Here is an 18,099-nt window from a genome sequence, read left to right as displayed (position 1 = left end):
TGGGACCTTCAGATTTTCAGTGCTCTTCAGACCACAGGAGTGTGCTGTTCCATCTGTCCCAGCACACTCGAACAAATGAAGCACAGCTCAATCATGTTTGTAAGCATCACTTCACCCACTCTTTGGACACAGCATCTGTTTCAAAGTACACAGAAACATGAGTTGTATTTCAGAACAAAATGTAAATATTGCTGGGATTGAAATTAGTATGAGGAGATTTGCCAACTGCTGCTGTTCTTGTTTATCATTGTGAATGGAAGAGTTTTTTCTACAGAGAATCAGATACTCTAATCCTATATCCTTACATTCTGAAGCTACTGTCACCTTTGGCAGCCAGGGCTTACCTGCCCCTCCACAGGACTGGATATACTTTTGTAGGAAGGCTCTTTTAGACAACAAGGAGAATACAGAGAATTTATTTGTGAAGCTTTTATGACAGTCCAAGGCCACCTTTTAGTTCAGTATGAAATATTTCAGTAAAGGCATGATTTAGTAATTTAGAGATGAGAGAGAGCTGTAAAATACAGGAAAATGAGAAATCCAAAGAGATATGTGACAAATACCAGAGAGAGTAAAAACTAGGAGTACACTTTTCTGTGACTGACCAATTTTCAGAATCTTAACAGTTCTTTCCAAAAAAACTAGTGAAAGGAGTAAAAAAGTCTCATGCTTCAGGGTTTGAGATAACTTGTCATTAGGGAGTAGGATGGCACAGTCACAGAGAATGGATTACTCCGTGTTTCTTGTACCATTTTCTAGAACATATAATTTTTGTCACTTATGAAGACACAATACTGAATTTACTATTACTTTGGTACAGGACACTATGAAAATGGTAGTTTATCAGTTATGAAATTCTGTGACAAGTATTTGCACGCAGAGGAAACATCACATTTGTTTCTCAAAACCATGTTTAAATCTAAATCTGAAGCATGGTAGTGAATCCAATAGATAAAGTCAGCAGATTCTTTTCAAGTTTCTTCTCAAGACTTTATTATGGTCCTAGTAATTAGGGTCAGTTTCTACATTTTTGCAGAAAATAAATCAGGCATGCTTTTGGCTTTGAGGTTACTGAAGTCTCAAGAGAAGATATTAGTTCTTTGAGCACAGTATCTCAGTGAACATTTCAGAGTTTTCAGTCCTAGTGTGCTTTGATTGAATAAAACTAAAAGAAGACTTCAGAGTTGTGCCATAAACAGCTTTTGGGTTAGTTATTTCTCCTATCTTCATGAGGAACAGTGCTGTATAATCTTGTGTAACTTATGAAAAGGAAAAATCTGTTCACATAATTACTACTGAGAAGCAATGAAAAGCATAGGAAACCCCCATAGATAATGACAGAAAGTTGTGCAGAGATGCAAGATTAATGGAGGAACTGTATGCCTGTTTAAAGTATAGCATGGAAGTTAAAAATTAGCTTGCCAAATTAGCAAAATGCATCTGAAAAAGGTATAAAGATCAATATGGACAAATGCAGAATACAGCATCTGTACAACTAATTATTCCTATCCAAATTCAGTAGAGGGAATGCCAGATTAGACCAGGGATCTGTGCATAGAAATCTAGGGTTCCTGTTGATCTCAGACTGAACATGAGCCAATAACATCTTTTTTGGGGGGGGAACAAACAACAAAAGTATGAATCATGTAATAAAAAGGAGTCTGATTTACATTGGTAGTGCTTGAGCTTAGTATTTGTGGTCAAGGGTAGCACTCTTCAAGACAGTTGTGGGTCGAAGAGGGTCAATCGAAGAGGGAAAATAAGCAAGTGTGAGTGAAAGTCTAGAAAATGGCATATCTGAGATTAGTGGACAAACAGGTATGGTCATGCCATTTAAAAAGGAGAACACTTGGTTGAGAACTAAATAAAATTTTTAAGTGTCTAGGAGTTATCTGCAAAGCCATGCACAGTAGCCTGTTCCCTTTATTCGTGATGGAGAGCAAGTAGTTTTTAAATTGCTATGAAGAAGAAGTATCTGGTTTGATTATCCTAACACCAGCTGAAGGCCATACAGGATACCATAAGATATCTAAAAAGGCACTGGATCCCCATGTGTCAGTAACCGAATTAAGCCCATAATTGAATAATACCAAATCAATGCTGCTAATGGAGTCTAGAGAGCTACTGAACTCACAAACAACTATTCTGTAAAGTGAATACTCTTAAGATGGTATTCAGTTGCCTAAACATAAGTATCTGGTGTGTGGCAGTTTGAGCTTGGCTCCTTGTTGAGTGCCCAACACCACAACGAAAGCCCTTCCCCCTTCCCTTTTCTTAGGAACACAGGGAAAGGAATTGGAAAAGAAAAGCTACAAAAAAACCCCGATATGACAAAACAAAGCAGTATATATATATATTTTTACATATATTACATTTATATACAGTTACAATACTATATACGTATAAAAGAGAACCCCAAACACGCCCAAAAAGAAGAAAAAGGAAAAAAAACCCAGATATACACAGTCAATAAGAGCTAGCAAACAAAATCTCAGTACTTTCCTTGAGAAAAGCAGAAACCTCTCAGTCCACAGTCACTGCATCTGCCTCTTGAACTCAGGTAGAAGGCTGCAGCCTCTCGACAAACCACAGGCCCACACCCCCACGGCTGGAGGACCCGCAGGGAGAGCTGCTCTCTCCAAGTACGCCGGAAGAGAAGAAGAAAGAACCTCCTCTCCCCTTCTTATTTATACGTTTGCTTACGTAAAAAATAGGATGGAATACTGGGACATAGGTACTTCCTTGGTTTTGAGCTGGTTGCCAGAGAAGGCCTAGACCAAACCATTACACTGTTGCTTCTGGGGAAGCTGTAGAGCATCCTGGTTAGCTGTTCTGGAGTCTTGTGTCCTGTGTCTACAATCAAGTAATTCAGTATTGATTACTTGACTAGTATTATGTTCTGCTCTTCTCTAGCTTATCACATCTCCAATGGCATTAAGCATCTCTGTATAGGCAATTAAATCACATCCTTAGAATCAGCTGGCAAATCACATCCTTAGAATCAACTGGCTGTAAGTCTAAATCTCCATGGTTTTGCACTGAGAGCTTATGCTCCATCCATGTGCAAATATTTGCATTTAAACACCTGAAATGTAGTGCCAAACCTGTGAGCTGAATCTGCTTCCTAAATGATTGTTATCCAGAAATGCTAAGATATTAAACAGGAATGGGGATATGTAAAATACCACCTAAAATCTTCAAGTCACGTAGCAGTCAAAGCCGTATTAGCAACTTGTTGGTAAGAGGAGGGTAATCTTAAAAGATTTGAAAATTAAATATTTGCTGTGTTCTGAAAGATCAGTCTGTAAAGTGCATTTCCAATTAGCCAAAGAACCTTCCCAGAAGAACATATTAAAATAAGAATTCTGTAACTGATCAACTCTGTTATCTTGTTTCATACTTAGATAAAACAGCAAGAGACTAATTTAGCCTTGAAGCCAGATATTTCAGCTTGCTAGATTTTAATGAAATTGGAACAGTAACAAGTAATCTCTTTTTACCAAGTGCCCAAATATATGAAAGAGGAATATTTGGGGCTCAGTTGTTGGTTAAGTATTTATTTTCATGCCTGCATTCTCAGTACTGTTAGATTTAAATACTTCCATTCAAATTCTGTTATTCCTATAGTATTTAAATTAGCCTATAGACATCAACATGTGATATAAGATGGGAGGAAGAATAAAAAGGCTAAACAAGATAACAAGATAAAGAAACCCAAATTTTGATGGAAAGTTAGCAACCAGAATTTCCTGGTAATTAATCTCTAAATGTACTGAGTCTTAATTGCTAAATCATTATCCAAGCATAATTAGGCAAGTAACAGTGTAATTGTTGAGCTCACTCAGAAATCAACATATATTAAATAAATTTTACAAGACGAGTCCTTCTTAGATAAAGATCTGGACTTACAGTCCATGAAGGTTAGGACCTATCCTTTTCCCGGAACTTTAGCCATCCAGAAAAGAGGTGGAATTAAATAGGGGAAATAAAGAATGGACCTTCTTTTAATTCTTTTTTTTTGCCACAGATTGCTGTGGCCTTTTTGCTGGAGCTGAAATACTACAACAGAGATGGCAGGCTGGAGGCAGGGCCAGTAGATAATTTATGAAGACATAAGAGCAATACAGATGAAAGTAGTACAAATTTTGTAGTCTCAGGGAGAGCTACCTAAAGGAGAACCCTCAGGTTCATGCTTCAGTTTCAACCTGAACTATACAAAGACTATACTATACTTTATAAGATCATATAATATAAAAGTATACTATACAAACTGAACTATACAAAGCTTCCCTACCCATGTAGGGAATTGTTGGAGCTACATGATCTTTAAGGTCCCGTTCAACCCTAACTATGATTCTATTATATGATTCTATAAGACTAAATTATTTCAAAATTTTCTGAGATACAGACCTGCCAATAAAATTCAAGCTTGTAAAATTACCACAAAACAGGATGACATTCCATTTACCCCTGTGAAACTGAGCAATGTGTCACCTCCAGTAAGCAGTTGTAATGCCAGCAAGACTTTTAGTTAGATTGCCCAGAAGCCTCAAATCATCAAAATCTACCCTGAGACTTGCAGGGCTTGGATTCATCTTGCACTGGCTTATCGTGAATATAGTTTCATTGTCTACATTTGAACTAGGTGTCCTAGTTGATCAGAATCTTTTCCATATAGTCAGTGGAGTCTGGAGACAAATTCAGTACACCCATAGGAGTCCATTTTAGGAGGAGATGGATAGTTTTCTAGGTTTCCTTTGCCAGATTGACTGAATGAACTGGAGCTTAGATACCAGGCTCATGTGTATGCAGTTCAAGTGTGTTGCTTAATCAACTGCTATTTGAGAGGGCATAGTGCAGTCTTCTTAGTCTCCACCTGCTGATCAAAAAGATGTAGGGAGTATATCGTATGCTTGCTGGTGTCTGAGATGTCATAGGGCACCTCAAAAGGACCAGTGCACAGTCAGACTCACAACTGAATCTCTCTGTTACAGTCAGGTCCAACTCTAGAGCAGGAGAACAGAAAGCACTGACAGCCCTGGCCCTGGGTATGGTTCATAGGGTTCTAGCTTCAGGACAAAGAACCTGGTGCATAAAACATCTTTATGTTGACATCTCTGGCCTTGAGACCAGCTGTGGAATCCACCTCTAAGGCCAGGTCTCACTAGTTTACCTAATTAAGCAGAGATGGTCATGAGGTAATGGATAATGGTCACAGGTGAAGCATTCAAGATAAATGTCCAAAGTTCACTCCATTATACTGTTTCTCAGTTTGGGATTTTGTTACTGAACATTACTGACATGCTTGACACGTTACTTCTCTCCACTGTTGACACACACCTCTTTCACCTACACCATTTTCTGTGCTTTATCAATGGCAAATTTCTTCTTTCTCTGAATTTACCCAGTGCATCCAGGGTCCTTGGCTCTCGAGCAACCCAAAAAGATGCTGTGATTCAGTGATTCAGTTCATACTATTTAATCATAGTATCAGTATTTTATGGGAGATTTTGTGTGAGTGGTGTATTGTATGAAATAATTTTTGTCAACAGAGTTTTATGAGGATTTCTTTCTGGTGCTCTACTCTTATTGAAAGAAGGTGATCAGGTCTACTGCATTTTTAATGTATTTCATGATGGCAGGGTATGCTCCTGTTTTATATACATAGTCTGCAGCCACAAGGCCATGGTAACCTTTTCATAAGAAGCTCAATGAAAAAGTTAAACTCTGGAAAAAAAAAATAGAAGACCTGGTTTCAATGAGAGAACTTGTTTTTTGAAATGAAACATTTTTCGTTGGAAAATGAAGATATTAAGCAAGCTGCAGTATAAATTATTCTTTGCTGGAAATTGTGTTGACTGCTTTAGCAGAAAACCTTAGTCTGATTTTTGTGATGAAATACCTTCTTCTGACTCCACCAAATATACTTCTCTTGGTGACACTAGAAGAAATTTCATCCTGGAAAAAATTATTACTGATTGAAGTAATCATAGCAATCAGATACATCTACCAGATATTTCTTTTCCCAGTGATAGTTGTGCTGAGATTGTTTGATAAAACAGTTAAGGATATTTGCACAAGTTTGATAGTCCCTAGATGCTTCTGCTGCCTAGAAACGGTATAGCATTTTTTCTGTAGTATGGCTTGAAGTATACCAAACTATCAGGAATGTGATGAAGAGAAATCTACAATTTTCTTTTCCTTCTTTCTCTCTTAGGAAATCCGTCATTCTTGTGTATATGGGCAAATTACAATTTCTTAAGCTCATATGCAAGCATATAAACATAATTTAAAGAGAAGTTTGTAATTTTTAATTTGTCTCTAGGTGTAATCTTTCATATCTTACTCATAATTTGCATTAGAATGGGTGGGAACTGATCTAATATCTAGTTGGGTTCTCAACATGTGCTGAAATGTTTTTTAGAATGTTGACTAACTGGATCTTTTAGATGAGCTGTTAGAAGTATCATAGCTAAGACTGGTAGTGCAAACACTGAAATCATGAAGCTAATGTTGTGTGAATGACTATCTGTTTCTTATACAACTGTACTCAGATTTAATCATCTTAGCATTGGGTGAAAGAAATCACAATTTTTTTTAACCGTTTGAGATTTCTAAATATATAAAATATATTCAGTAAGATTAACATCAATTTTGATGTACACCAATTTGAAGTTAAGTAATAAGATGTTTTGTTTGAAGCATTGACATTGAGGCTCTTATTTTTTCATTATTTATTTGCTCCATTTGTAACAATCCATGAATCCTGTATGTACACACACACACACACGTATAAATTCAACTTTTTTTTGCTTGGAATATTTTTGGAAGAAAAATTCTGTCTGGCTCTCATGGATGTTAGAGGATCTGGTCTGAAGTCTTTTCCTCACTGGGATTCATTACAATTTATTTTTAACACCACATGTAGCATGTTTCTCATAGTTCAAATGTAATTAAGAAGTCTCATCTCACGAACTCTTCACTGTAAATAAAAAAGTATGCACATTACTAATCCTCTCAATATAAATGCTATACAGAAAACTGTACTTGGATAAGCATTTTACTTGGAGACCTAAACATTCATTTTTAAAAACTAACCAGTGCTCACCCATCTGTTCAGTAATCCAAAGTAACTTATTCTGTCTCTTCCCAAATACAAATTACTTGGACATCACTATATTCACTGAAAAGCTTCTTTTAATGCCAATGAGTAATACAGTGAAGGTGTTTTCCGTAGTGTTCTGCAGATGTCATATTAACTCATAAAATGTGCGTGCTTTAGTTTCTGCAGAAACTGAAGGCAGCTATCCACAAGTATCTTTTCTTCAGTATAAAAAATTGCTGTTTTCCCCTCTCTTTTCTCAGGTGCCTATCCAAGACTCTCACTGAGCTTCAGGTTGAAGAGAAATATTGGATACTTTATTCTTCAAACCTACATGCCCTCCATACTGATTACCATTTTATCATGGGTGTCATTCTGGATCAATTATGATGCATCAGCAGCAAGAGTTGCCCTTGGTATGTGCTAAGAATGAGTGGGACTTTAAAATGCCATACTGAATGTAGCCTTCAGAGGTTGTTAAAAACTACAGTGTGATGTCAGTGTTTTGATATTCCAGAATAATTTACGTCAAAATCATGTCATCCAGTATTGCTTCAAAAGTGATAAGTTTTCCCCTGCATGCAAGAATGAAGCTACCACTAAATCTCTTGACATGAGCTGCTCGTACAGGTCCTAGACTTGTTCTCATCAAAGTTAATGTTGTTGTCAGTAACTTCATCTAGGAGACCAGCCCCACAGTCATACTTGAGCGTGGGCTTGTAGTCCAACTCAGCGTGGGAAGACAAATAAGGCTCCAAGCCTCCTCCTGAGGTCCTGGGTTTTTTAACTGATGCTGGCAGGAACAGACTTCAAGAACCATTGCTAGTTCAGCACACAGGGGCACATCATCTATAACACTCCAGCTAACCCTCAGAATAAATGGTGGGTTAAGTGCGCGTTTATGAAGCCTAAAATGCCATTTATCTCATGACAGAAAAACATGGATTTGGTACAGGTTGGTGATCCCTGTCCAAGACCTTTTCAGATCAAAGGATCCTTTAAATAAGGGAAGGTGACTAGAAAATTGTGCTGTTGACATGCTATCCAGAGGGACCTTGACAAGCTTGAGGGGTGGACCCACATGAAGTTCAACAAGGCCAGGTCAGTGGTCCTGCATGTGGGTCAGGAAATCCCAAGCACAAGTACAGGTTGGGGGGAGAATGGATTGAGAGCAGCCCTAAGTAGAAGGGGTTGGTGGTGTTGGTTGATGAGAATCTTGACATGACCCTACAATGTGCACTTGCAATCCCCAAAGCCACTTGTATCCTGGGTGCATCAAAAGCAGTGTGACCAGCAGGTTTGAGGAAGGTGATTCTGTCCTTCTGCTCCACTCTTATGAGACCCTACCTGGAGTACTGCATCAAACTCTGGGATCACCAGCATAAGATGGTTGTGGACTTGTTGAAGTGAGTCCAGAGGGACACAGAGATGATCAAGGGACTGGAGCACCTCTCCAGGCAGGCCAAGAGAGCTGGGTTTGTTTAGCTTGGAGAACAGAAGGCTCCAGAGGGGCCTTATGGTACCTTTCAGTACGTGAAGGGGGCCTACAAGAGGGCTGGGGAGAGTCTTTGTACCAGGTCATGTAGTGATAGGACAAGGGGGAATGTCTTCAAGCTGAAAGAGAGTAGATTTAAATTAGGAGGATATTCTTGACTGTGAGGGTGGTGAGGTACTGGAACAGGTTGCCCAGAGAAGTAGTGGAAGTGTTCAAGGCCATGTTGGAAGTGTGTTTGAGCAACCTGATCTAATGAAAGGTGTCCCTGCCCGTGACAGCAGGGTTGGAATTAGGTGGTCTTTAAGGTCCCTTCTAAGCCAAACCATTTGGTGATTCTGTCATGGTTTAGGAATGGTATTCTCCAATTTAGTGCTACCATGAAAACCATGATGCTGCTCACTTCTGCCTCCTCCTTCACTGTGGATGGCTGGAGAGAAGAACTGGAGGCACAGAAGGCAAAGATCCTGGGTTGAGATAAAAACAGCAATGAGAAAATAAAATTAATAACAGCAACAATATTAATAACAAAATTGTACAAAGAGAGATTGATTCACATGCAGAAATACTCACTGGGGAACTCGGGACCCAACTGCACCCACCCCACCCCACCCCCCAGCAGTGAGTGGTATAGAATAACCTTCTGGTCCTAGCCATGACCCCTCCTGGCTACTGCAGAAATTAACCCTGTCCTGGCCAGAACCAGGACAGATTCTATGACAATATCTCACAGCAAATACTTAATCTTTTACAGAAGCATACTCAAGCATAGCTATAGCTAAGGAAGATTAAATGGATCTATAAATCCTTATGAATACTGCTGCCTCTCATGTTGTCCCAGATTCTGTGCTTCCCAATAGCACGTTCTTCCTACCCAGAGCTTGCCACTAAGTCTGTGCTAACTTCCTGAAGTACTCTTTTATTTTCTTAAAACAGGAAGATATTCCCTAGTTCCCTTCTTTTTCTGTAATGTACCACAGCAAACCCAGACTCCTACCCATGCCTATGTGATTTCCCATTTCTGTACCCCATACCTCCCAAGGTGCCACGGACCAAAGCAGGCAGGGTAGACAGCTATATCTCTGTGCTTCATCATATTACGTCCTAGCATCTGAACTTGGGTAGCTGAAGATATTTTAGGTTAACTGCAGTTACTGCAGATACTGTGGATTAACTGGGCATGTATGGGCATGATTCAATCTGGCATGACACACTCAGCAGGTCAGGTGTGTTCAGCAGCTTGCAGCTAAGTAGTAGCTTAATAGGAAGTGGGACATACAGTCCAAACATCTCTGATATATTCATAAATGAACTGGATACCTGAGTTCCACTGGAGACACTATGACCAAGTGAGGGGAGCACTTCAAACACATCAGTCAGCATCTAGATTTTACATACTGGCCAGAACTGCAGAGAACAGATGGTTAGACAGAAGTTACCAAACCCAGTGACATTCCGTGCCCTTCTATAATAGGTTCCTAAGATTTTTCCTTGTTTAAGGAACAGGACTGTCTCCTGTGGCCAATTTCTGTGTAGCACAAGTTCATCAAGTACTGTAAGACAATTATTAGAACAAAAGTCAGAGAGTACAAGGCAAACTCAGGAGACCAAATGTTCTATTTTTGATTGATAGTCCTTTGGAGAGGATGAAAATCCATCTAATGGTTTCTTCTGAAAAACAATTAGTGCATTGATGATTATGTCTGTGATGTTTGTGTAATAAAGTTCAGTACCATGGGTCTTATCCTAGGTTGTTTGTATAGCCCCCCTTATAAGTCTGAAGCTGATATGAAGTGTATTAAATGCAATACAGCACCTTTGGATGTATGTAGCTGGCTCTGAAAAGTGCATTACAGAGAAGGTATACCTGCTGGCCTAGGTATTTGTTAGAGGAAGCATTCCCTGTGCAGTTCTTGGGACAGAGAGACAAGCTTTTACTCAACCCCTACAGGAAGCCTGTATTCTCTGCAAGAACCTGATTCTGGTTCGTGCACTTCCATGTTTTGCTCCTGTCCCTGGTCCTTGCTACTCTGAACCAAATAGTTGCCTCTAGAGTGGAGCCGAGGTATGGAGCAAAGGTCAGCTCATTCCAGAGACTGTGTGCTATGGACACTGCAGGTAGATGCTGATACAGGGCTAATGTCAAGAGAAATGTTCAAACCTATCAATTCTGCACTCTCAACTTTTTGCTAGTTAGCTTTAGAAGTTCCTAAATGGAGTCCTTTGAGTGAGGAGAAAAATAATCTCTAGATTTCTCACTTATGGGAAGGGCTGTAATCACAGGATTATCTTATTTTTTTATCATAAGGGATGCTGTGCTTTAAAATAAATCATTGATCTTCAGAAGGACATTTGCCTGCAGGGTTTCAGGATCTCCCAGGGAATATATTTCCCTTTGGTTAGTGATAGCCACCTTTCTGTTCATTGTGCTTAATCTTCTGGATCAGCAAACATCTGACATCAACTCACACTTGTTTCACAGCTTAGAGGAAAAGCACTGAAAACCACATGATGCTGACCTACTAAATATACAAAATATATGTTACAGAATCTCATAGGGTACTACTACAGTTCCCTGGAGTGACACTGTTTACACTGACAGCTTGATTTTGAGTTGTATTGTCTTTATTTCTGTCTCTTCAGGTAAAAGAAGCTGTGCTTTATTATATGGTAGCAATTTTCTTTCATCCTTTATTTTTGTTCTCCCTGCATTTTAGTGATTACTTACAAACTGATGGTATAATTATGGAATCAGTGAAAATAGTAATGGAGGGAACCTAATAGAATGGCTTGCCTTGAAATGTAGACTTATTCCACAAATCAGTGTTTTCAGCAACCTGTGATTTGTGATTCCCATAAAATTTCCAGCAGAGATACAGATCCTGCAGTTTATTGTGAATTCAGGCAGACTGACAATAAATTCGCTTTTCTTTCCAGATTTTCAAAACAATGCTCTGTAATATATCTTCAGGTGCTATGTGCATCCTTAGATAAATAACTGGAGGTTTGAAAAACCTCACAGATTGTTCTGGATATTTTATTACTGTCCAGTTGGTCACTATAAAAATGCTGCTGTTATTCCTTTTTCTTTCCACAAATGCATATACCTGTCTGCCTCTCGCTGCTCACCTCACTTCTTTCTATGTAATTAGCCTACAGCTCCAAACTGCTCGTCAAATTCCACTTATATATTGTCCTTCCAGAAATAGATGTCTAAAATAGAAGGGATAAACTGCTCTAGAAAGGTGCCTATTTCTCTCTATCTGCTAAAGGGGGGGCCTTACAGAGCCAAGGTCAACCAACTGTTTAACTCTTAGAAATTTAAATCTGTGTTGGAGAAGCCTTTCACCATCTATATGAACACTCTTCCTGTTTGGCTTCATGGAAGAGATTTCCAGTACACCTAGACTGGCTTCCATGAAGCTACCTTAACTCACAGCAAGGGTGCCAGACCTCCTTGTTAGCTGTTCCCCCTGATCACATGAAGGAAATAATTGTAACAGAATAATAATGCATCAAGCTTTAATTTTGCTTTCATTTGCAGTAATGTTACCTGCAGGATATCTTTCACAAATTTTTAAACTTCTTCACACTGACAAGGCATATTTGTCAAGAAGGAAAGTAAAATTGAAGCATGATATGCTTGGAGTTGTAAGACATGCTCTTTTTTTCTTTTTGTAGGAATTACAACTGTGCTGACAATGACAACAATCAACACTCACCTGCGAGAGACTTTGCCTAAAATTCCATATGTTAAAGCCATTGACATGTATCTCATGGGCTGTTTTGTGTTTGTCTTCTTGGCCTTACTTGAATACGCCTTTGTCAACTATATTTTCTTTGGGAAAGGCCCTCAAAGGCAGAAGAAACTTGCAGAAAAAACAACAAAGGCAAACAATGATCGCTCAAGATTTGAAGGCAGCCGGGTAGGTTTCTTAATCTATATATATTGTCTCTATTCTTTTATTATGAAGACTGTCGGCATGAAATAAACCAAACAGGCTCCTTAAAAACATCCCCAACCACATTTTCTTTTTGTGGACAAACGTTGGCACTTTTAGTTTCAAGAACCAACATAGAAGAATACATTTAAGTATACAGACATGGAAGTGAGTATGATCTATATGACAAGTAACTGTAAGAAGACAGTGGGATTGCAGCTAGCCTGAAAATAAAGGCTCAGGTCTCCAAAGGCATTTATTTGTCTAAATCAAGTATAATCTAACTGTGATTTGAAGTACCTACATGGGGGAATCCAAGATCTGAGCACACTTTTTCTCACTTGAGTTAGAGCAGATGCATTTACCATGGGAGAGAACAGATAAAGGATTAGTTCTGCCATGATAATTAATTGGCCAGCATAGTTGAACGTTGTGTGCAGCATTGTCATCTGCTGCTATTTAAGACCAACAGAAAAGTATAAGTCCTAGAGAAACTTTCAGACTGATTTCTGAAGCATGGTATTGGCAAGGTCAGTGCTGATTACACTCCAGCCTATTTCCTTGCCTGGGGTATTACTTCATCCAGTGAATACCTTTTTTTTTTTATCTCTGGAAGAAAAATTCAAGGTATTTAATAGTCTATGATGTTAACAAGCCATGTCAGTTTGAATAGAACATTTTTTTTTAGACTAAAATACTCCCAGTGAGGCTTTTTTATTCAGTTCTGTTGAGTAAGACTGTTTTTTCTATCAGCTATAAATTAGAAGAGTTCACAGGGACTAAACTACTACCTCTTTATCAAAACCAGTATCATAAAAGTAATTTCAAGCTATATTTTTTCACCCTAATGATTCTGTCTGCTATAGTAAATTTAATGCAGAACTACACCTAATTATCGGCACTCATATCTGTGAAAAAATTCTGAACCAATAAACACATTTTTGTCCACTATATTATGAAACCAAATTCTCATCACATTGGCAGCACTACTTAGAACTAAGATATCAGAAAGAATGAACTCCCTTTCCTGGAAAAATAAGTAGTCATAATAATAAAAAAATGCAGATGGGGAAATAAAAGCATATCAGATTTGAAAGATATGGAAAAGATTTTAGCTGCAAGCAGGTAATGCAGGTGTATGCACTAAGGTTCAGATCTCCTGGTGGAAACCATCTGGTGAATCTCATCCATTTAAATGATTTACATAATTCAGTACAAGACTTGTTAATGGGTCCAATATCACCCCATGTCTGATGGCTCTTCTATCTTGAGATCAATTCATCTGTATTGTCAAAGTAATCACAATCTTAACTACTGAAAATATAGCTTTTCATACCCAGTTCATAGCACTTTATATGCTGGATCTGCTCGTAGCTTATATCAACCCTTTTTTTGGCCTTGCTTTTGACTTCCAACCTTTTCTTTGTTTCTGGACCATGCTAAGCAATATCATGAACTGTTCTGATTTTTCTACCGGTTTAATATCAACGTGTATGAATGAAAAATTTCTTCACAGATACAGTTGTCAAACACTGAAACAGGCTGCCCAGGGAAGTATTGAATCACCATCCCTGGAGATACTTAAAGACATACGGATGTGGCACTTAGAGACATGGTTGTAGTGTGGTAGGAGTCAGTGGGGGTCAGTCTCTTCTCCAACATGACAAGTGACAGGATGAGAGCTAATGGCCTCAAGTTGCACCGGGGAGGATTAGACTGTATACTAGGAAACATTTATTCACAGAAAAGGGAGTCAGGCATTGGAACAGGCTGCCCCAGGAAGTGGTGGAATCACCATCCCTGAAAGTGTTCAGAGGGTTTATGGAGGTGGCACTTGGGGACATGGTTTAGTGGTTAACATGGCAATGCTGGGTTAACAGTCGGACTCGATGACCTTAGGGGTCTTTATCTACCTAAGCGATTCTATGATTCTATGAAATAAGGATACAAATTCAGTACACCAGAGTTGAAAGAAGAGTGTGTTACTTTGTCCCTTGGAGTCCCAGCTGCAAAAGGGAACTCTGTATGCTTTGTAGAACCATATGTACTCATACTAACTGTGAATATTTACTGTTCAAATGACACAGGATAAACAATGAGGTATGGTCCCATTCTGTGTAGAAAACATTCTGTCCCGAGGCCTCAGCTGGTAAAGTGAACACAGCTTTGTTGCAGTTACTGGATTCAGTGCCTTTAGAGAAGCAGTGCCAGCATGCAACAGGAACAAACAGAAAGAAATCTTTGAAACAAAGCATAGACAGAACATGCAGATTCAGTGGATGTAGGATGTCAGATTTGAATTTCGCATTTCAGAAACACTGGCAAATGCAAAGCAGAGGCATTTGGTCAGAACAGGTAAGAGGTCCCACTGATTTCAGTATGAGCATCTCAGGGAAAATGCATCTAGCAGATCTACTTCAGACAAAGTTTACCAGGGCTTCGAGACACTGGAGTCCTGAAGCAGGAAAATGAAAATGGTTTCCATGCTTCTGGATCATGCCCACCACACACCATGATGTACAGATATCCATGGATGTAGCTGGACACATGGTTATGCTAGAGTTTTGAACATACTTCTATGGAAGACAGTATCTGGAAGCTCTACAACCTTGGTTCAGACCTCTTCAGGGTCAGTAAAGAGGGATTAACTTCCAATCTCTCCTTTGGGGCTCTTGCAAATCACTGAATCTGTTGGAAATAACAGTTGCTTGCTTGTTGCTTTAGAGTTGGGTGCTGATGCTCTGGGAGAGGCTCACAGACTGGAGAGCATACTGCTCAGTAAGAGTGGCTCAGAGACATGGATGAAGATTACTTTGTGCAAGTTCTGTGAAATTATCGAGTTTGTGATTTTGGTGAGGCTTCAGGCTTCCATGGAGTGTAATTCCCTTCAGAAAGGGAAGGGTTCTAATCCTGGGAAATACTTAAAATCTCATGTGATTTGGGGCTGAGTGACATTTTTAAAGAAAGAGAGAATGCCTAAAAGCAGGCAGCCCTCTTTGCAGCTGTCACCACTATTTCATGGCTGTCAAAGTGTATGCTGTGCTGGAAAGAAGATTGTAAAGGGTTCAAATATAAAACTGGAAGAAGGCATTATTATTAGTTTATTTCCGACTGCTATTTTGGACTGATTTATGTTGTTGTTTTGTTTTAGCAATTGAATTTGCTTGTATTTGAACCATGTGCTTGAGCTCCCTGTCACTGATTTAGAGTGCTAGCTCAGGGTACTGGAAAAACAAAGTAAAGCATAAACCAAATCAAACCAAATGAAAACAAAAACAAACAAACATTAGTCCATTTATTGTCCACATCAGATGTTGTAACCTGTGGGAGTAGTGACAGGACAACTCTGTGCTGTGTCAGGTTTAGCCTGAGTCAGGAGGGGCTACGGTGCTGTGGAAATCACTTGTTTGTATTGGGAGGCAGCACTAGCAGAGCAGAGGCAGCTCAACATATTTTCTGGTGCTCAGGCCCTGAGTTTAAACTTTGCTCTTATGGTTCCCAAGACTGGGAGCACTGCTGAAGCAGTCTCTTGCATTGCGTCAGGCTGAGATGGAGTTCATTTCCCCATAGAAGCCCTCACAGTGCTTTGCATTGGTTATAAACACTCCTCTTATAGTAGCAAAAGGGCTTTTCATGCTTTCCTAGTCTTATTTCACTGTAGAGAAGAGGCATTTTAGTAACAAAAATGTTCTAGACCACAAAACCCACAGATATGGGTATGTTTGTGTTTTATTTGATAATTGCTTTGCAAAGCAGTCACTCTTCATGCTCAGTAACTCTTCTTTTTAATGCATGCATTTGCATGGTCCTGTATCAGAAGTTACAGATTTGAAAAGCCAAAACTGGCACAACCACCCCCCTTGTTGCTGCTGCTACTGCTATGGACATGCCACACCACTGCCAGATTTTAGGTAGTTCTCTCTGAATTATTCCTGATACATACCACTAAGGCTTGCTGTGTTGAGGAGGGCTCCACCAGCTGCTCCTGCTGAGCAGCCTGTTGGCTTCACTGCTCCCATTATGGTTTGCTGTCCAGCTCTGTCCTCGTGTTGAAGCCAACAAGCCAAATAGCTGCAGGTGTAAGAAAGAGCTCCTGCAGCATGGAAATGGCACAGCAGTGTCCTCATGTTGCAGAGTTGACAAAGAAAAGCAGTGGGGAGAGGAAAACTCTCCCTTGTATTCTTGGTTGTAGCACTGCTGAAGGTGGCATGATGACTGAAGTACGTCTGTTTAAACTGAATATCTGGAAAAGGTTTCAGAAAATTCAGAGCTGCTGATGAGATGAAATATGAGTGAGCCTTTATGAATGACTCATCTGTGGATCAGCAGCTGACTACAAAGAAAATTTCACACTTAGCCGTCTCTTCTTTTGACTGCTTTTGCATCACATTTTGTTTCAGATAATGTACTGTAAATAGTATTCCTCACTGAACTGTTCCAGCTTATCCCAGTAAACCATAGTTACTGGAGACAAACATAGAATGCTGCTTTTTTTGTGCATATAACCAGTGTTCGTACATGTACCAGCTTGGGATTGAAAACTCTTTTTTGAAAGCCTTGATAGTCTACTTCATATATGAGGGTAAGCTCTAGGATAAAGGAAGAACTGAATTTTGATTTTTCATAAAATATTTCTTCTGACTATGGTATTGATGCTGAAATTAAAATTGTGGAGAAACTGTCAGAAAGGGTGACCTCTAAAAATGTTTTCCCTTGAAAATTGATCACCATTGTTGCAAATCAGTTCTGTTTCTCTCGCTTGTGTTGGCAGATCCAGGCTTCATTTTTAGCTCTCAAAACTTTCAGTTTTGATACATAAATTGTTTCTTTTAAGTAAGACTCAGATACAGCCTAATTTACAACTAAATCAGCATGAGAGAGCTCTAAGGCAATCCTATTCTCACTTGTTTTTCACTCTTGTGATAGAGGCTGCTGGTATAAGCAGATGGTGAGCATGTGTTTTGGACATTGCTCCTTCTGGGCCAATCCACAGAGGTTGTGATATGTTCCAGTCCCCTGCTAAAAATAATGCTTCTTCGTTTAAGCTGTGGCAATTTACGTTTTCAGTTTGGTGGGACCAAAATTTCAGCCCCAGAATATCAATTGGAAGGGTAACTATCACACAAGCTCATTCAAGTTTCAACCCCCCCCTGTGGCTGTTAGACATGTGGGAAGAGCTTCCATTAAACAAAAACAATGTATAACCCTTTATAAAAAGGGCCTTCTCATCAAGCAGTGTCTGCATGGTTTTTTTAGCTCTGGAGATTCCTGGCTCAAACCTCCACTGTCAGCCAAGGCAGCAGATTCCTGCCAGGCATTGCTGAGAATCGAGGCTCAGGGCACTTACATCTACTTAGCACTTTTAAAGAATTGTTAATTGTAGCAACCCTTCTCATAGGTGGGATTTTTTTCTGAAAATTAATATCTTGGCTGCTGTGGCAGAATTATCACTCAGTTTAAATTGGGAAGTATGAGAATAGCAAAACTGGCAGTATTCTCCTGTGCATCTTCATCTTTCCTGGATACTTTTTTCGTTACTGTTTTGAGCAGTGGGATATTTTTGA

General features: G+C 39.3%; 1 protein-coding gene across 2 annotated transcripts in view; it reads left to right on the top strand.

Annotated features, from left to right (window-relative positions):
• GABRB3 (gamma-aminobutyric acid type A receptor beta3 subunit) overlaps positions 1 to 18,099 on the top strand; it is a 40,078-nt gene that overhangs the window by 14,586 nt on the left and 7,393 nt on the right. For both annotated transcript variants that reach the window (XM_018084253.2, XM_008931952.3), the window contains exons 5-6: positions 7,366 to 7,518; positions 12,276 to 12,520. In XM_018084253.2, coding sequence (XP_017939742.1) covers positions 7,366 to 7,518; positions 12,276 to 12,520 — 398 coding nt within the window. The remainder of the gene's footprint in view (positions 1 to 7,365; positions 7,519 to 12,275; positions 12,521 to 18,099) is intronic.

The sequence above is a fragment of the Manacus vitellinus genome, unplaced genomic scaffold, assembly GCF_001715985.3.
Source record: "Manacus vitellinus isolate BGI_N305 unplaced genomic scaffold, ASM171598v3 scaffold_7_pilon, whole genome shotgun sequence".
NCBI lineage: Eukaryota > Metazoa > Chordata > Aves > Passeriformes > Pipridae > Manacus > Manacus vitellinus.
Note: the sequence above shows the minus strand (reverse complement) of the source record. Positions and strands in the feature narration are given on the sequence as shown.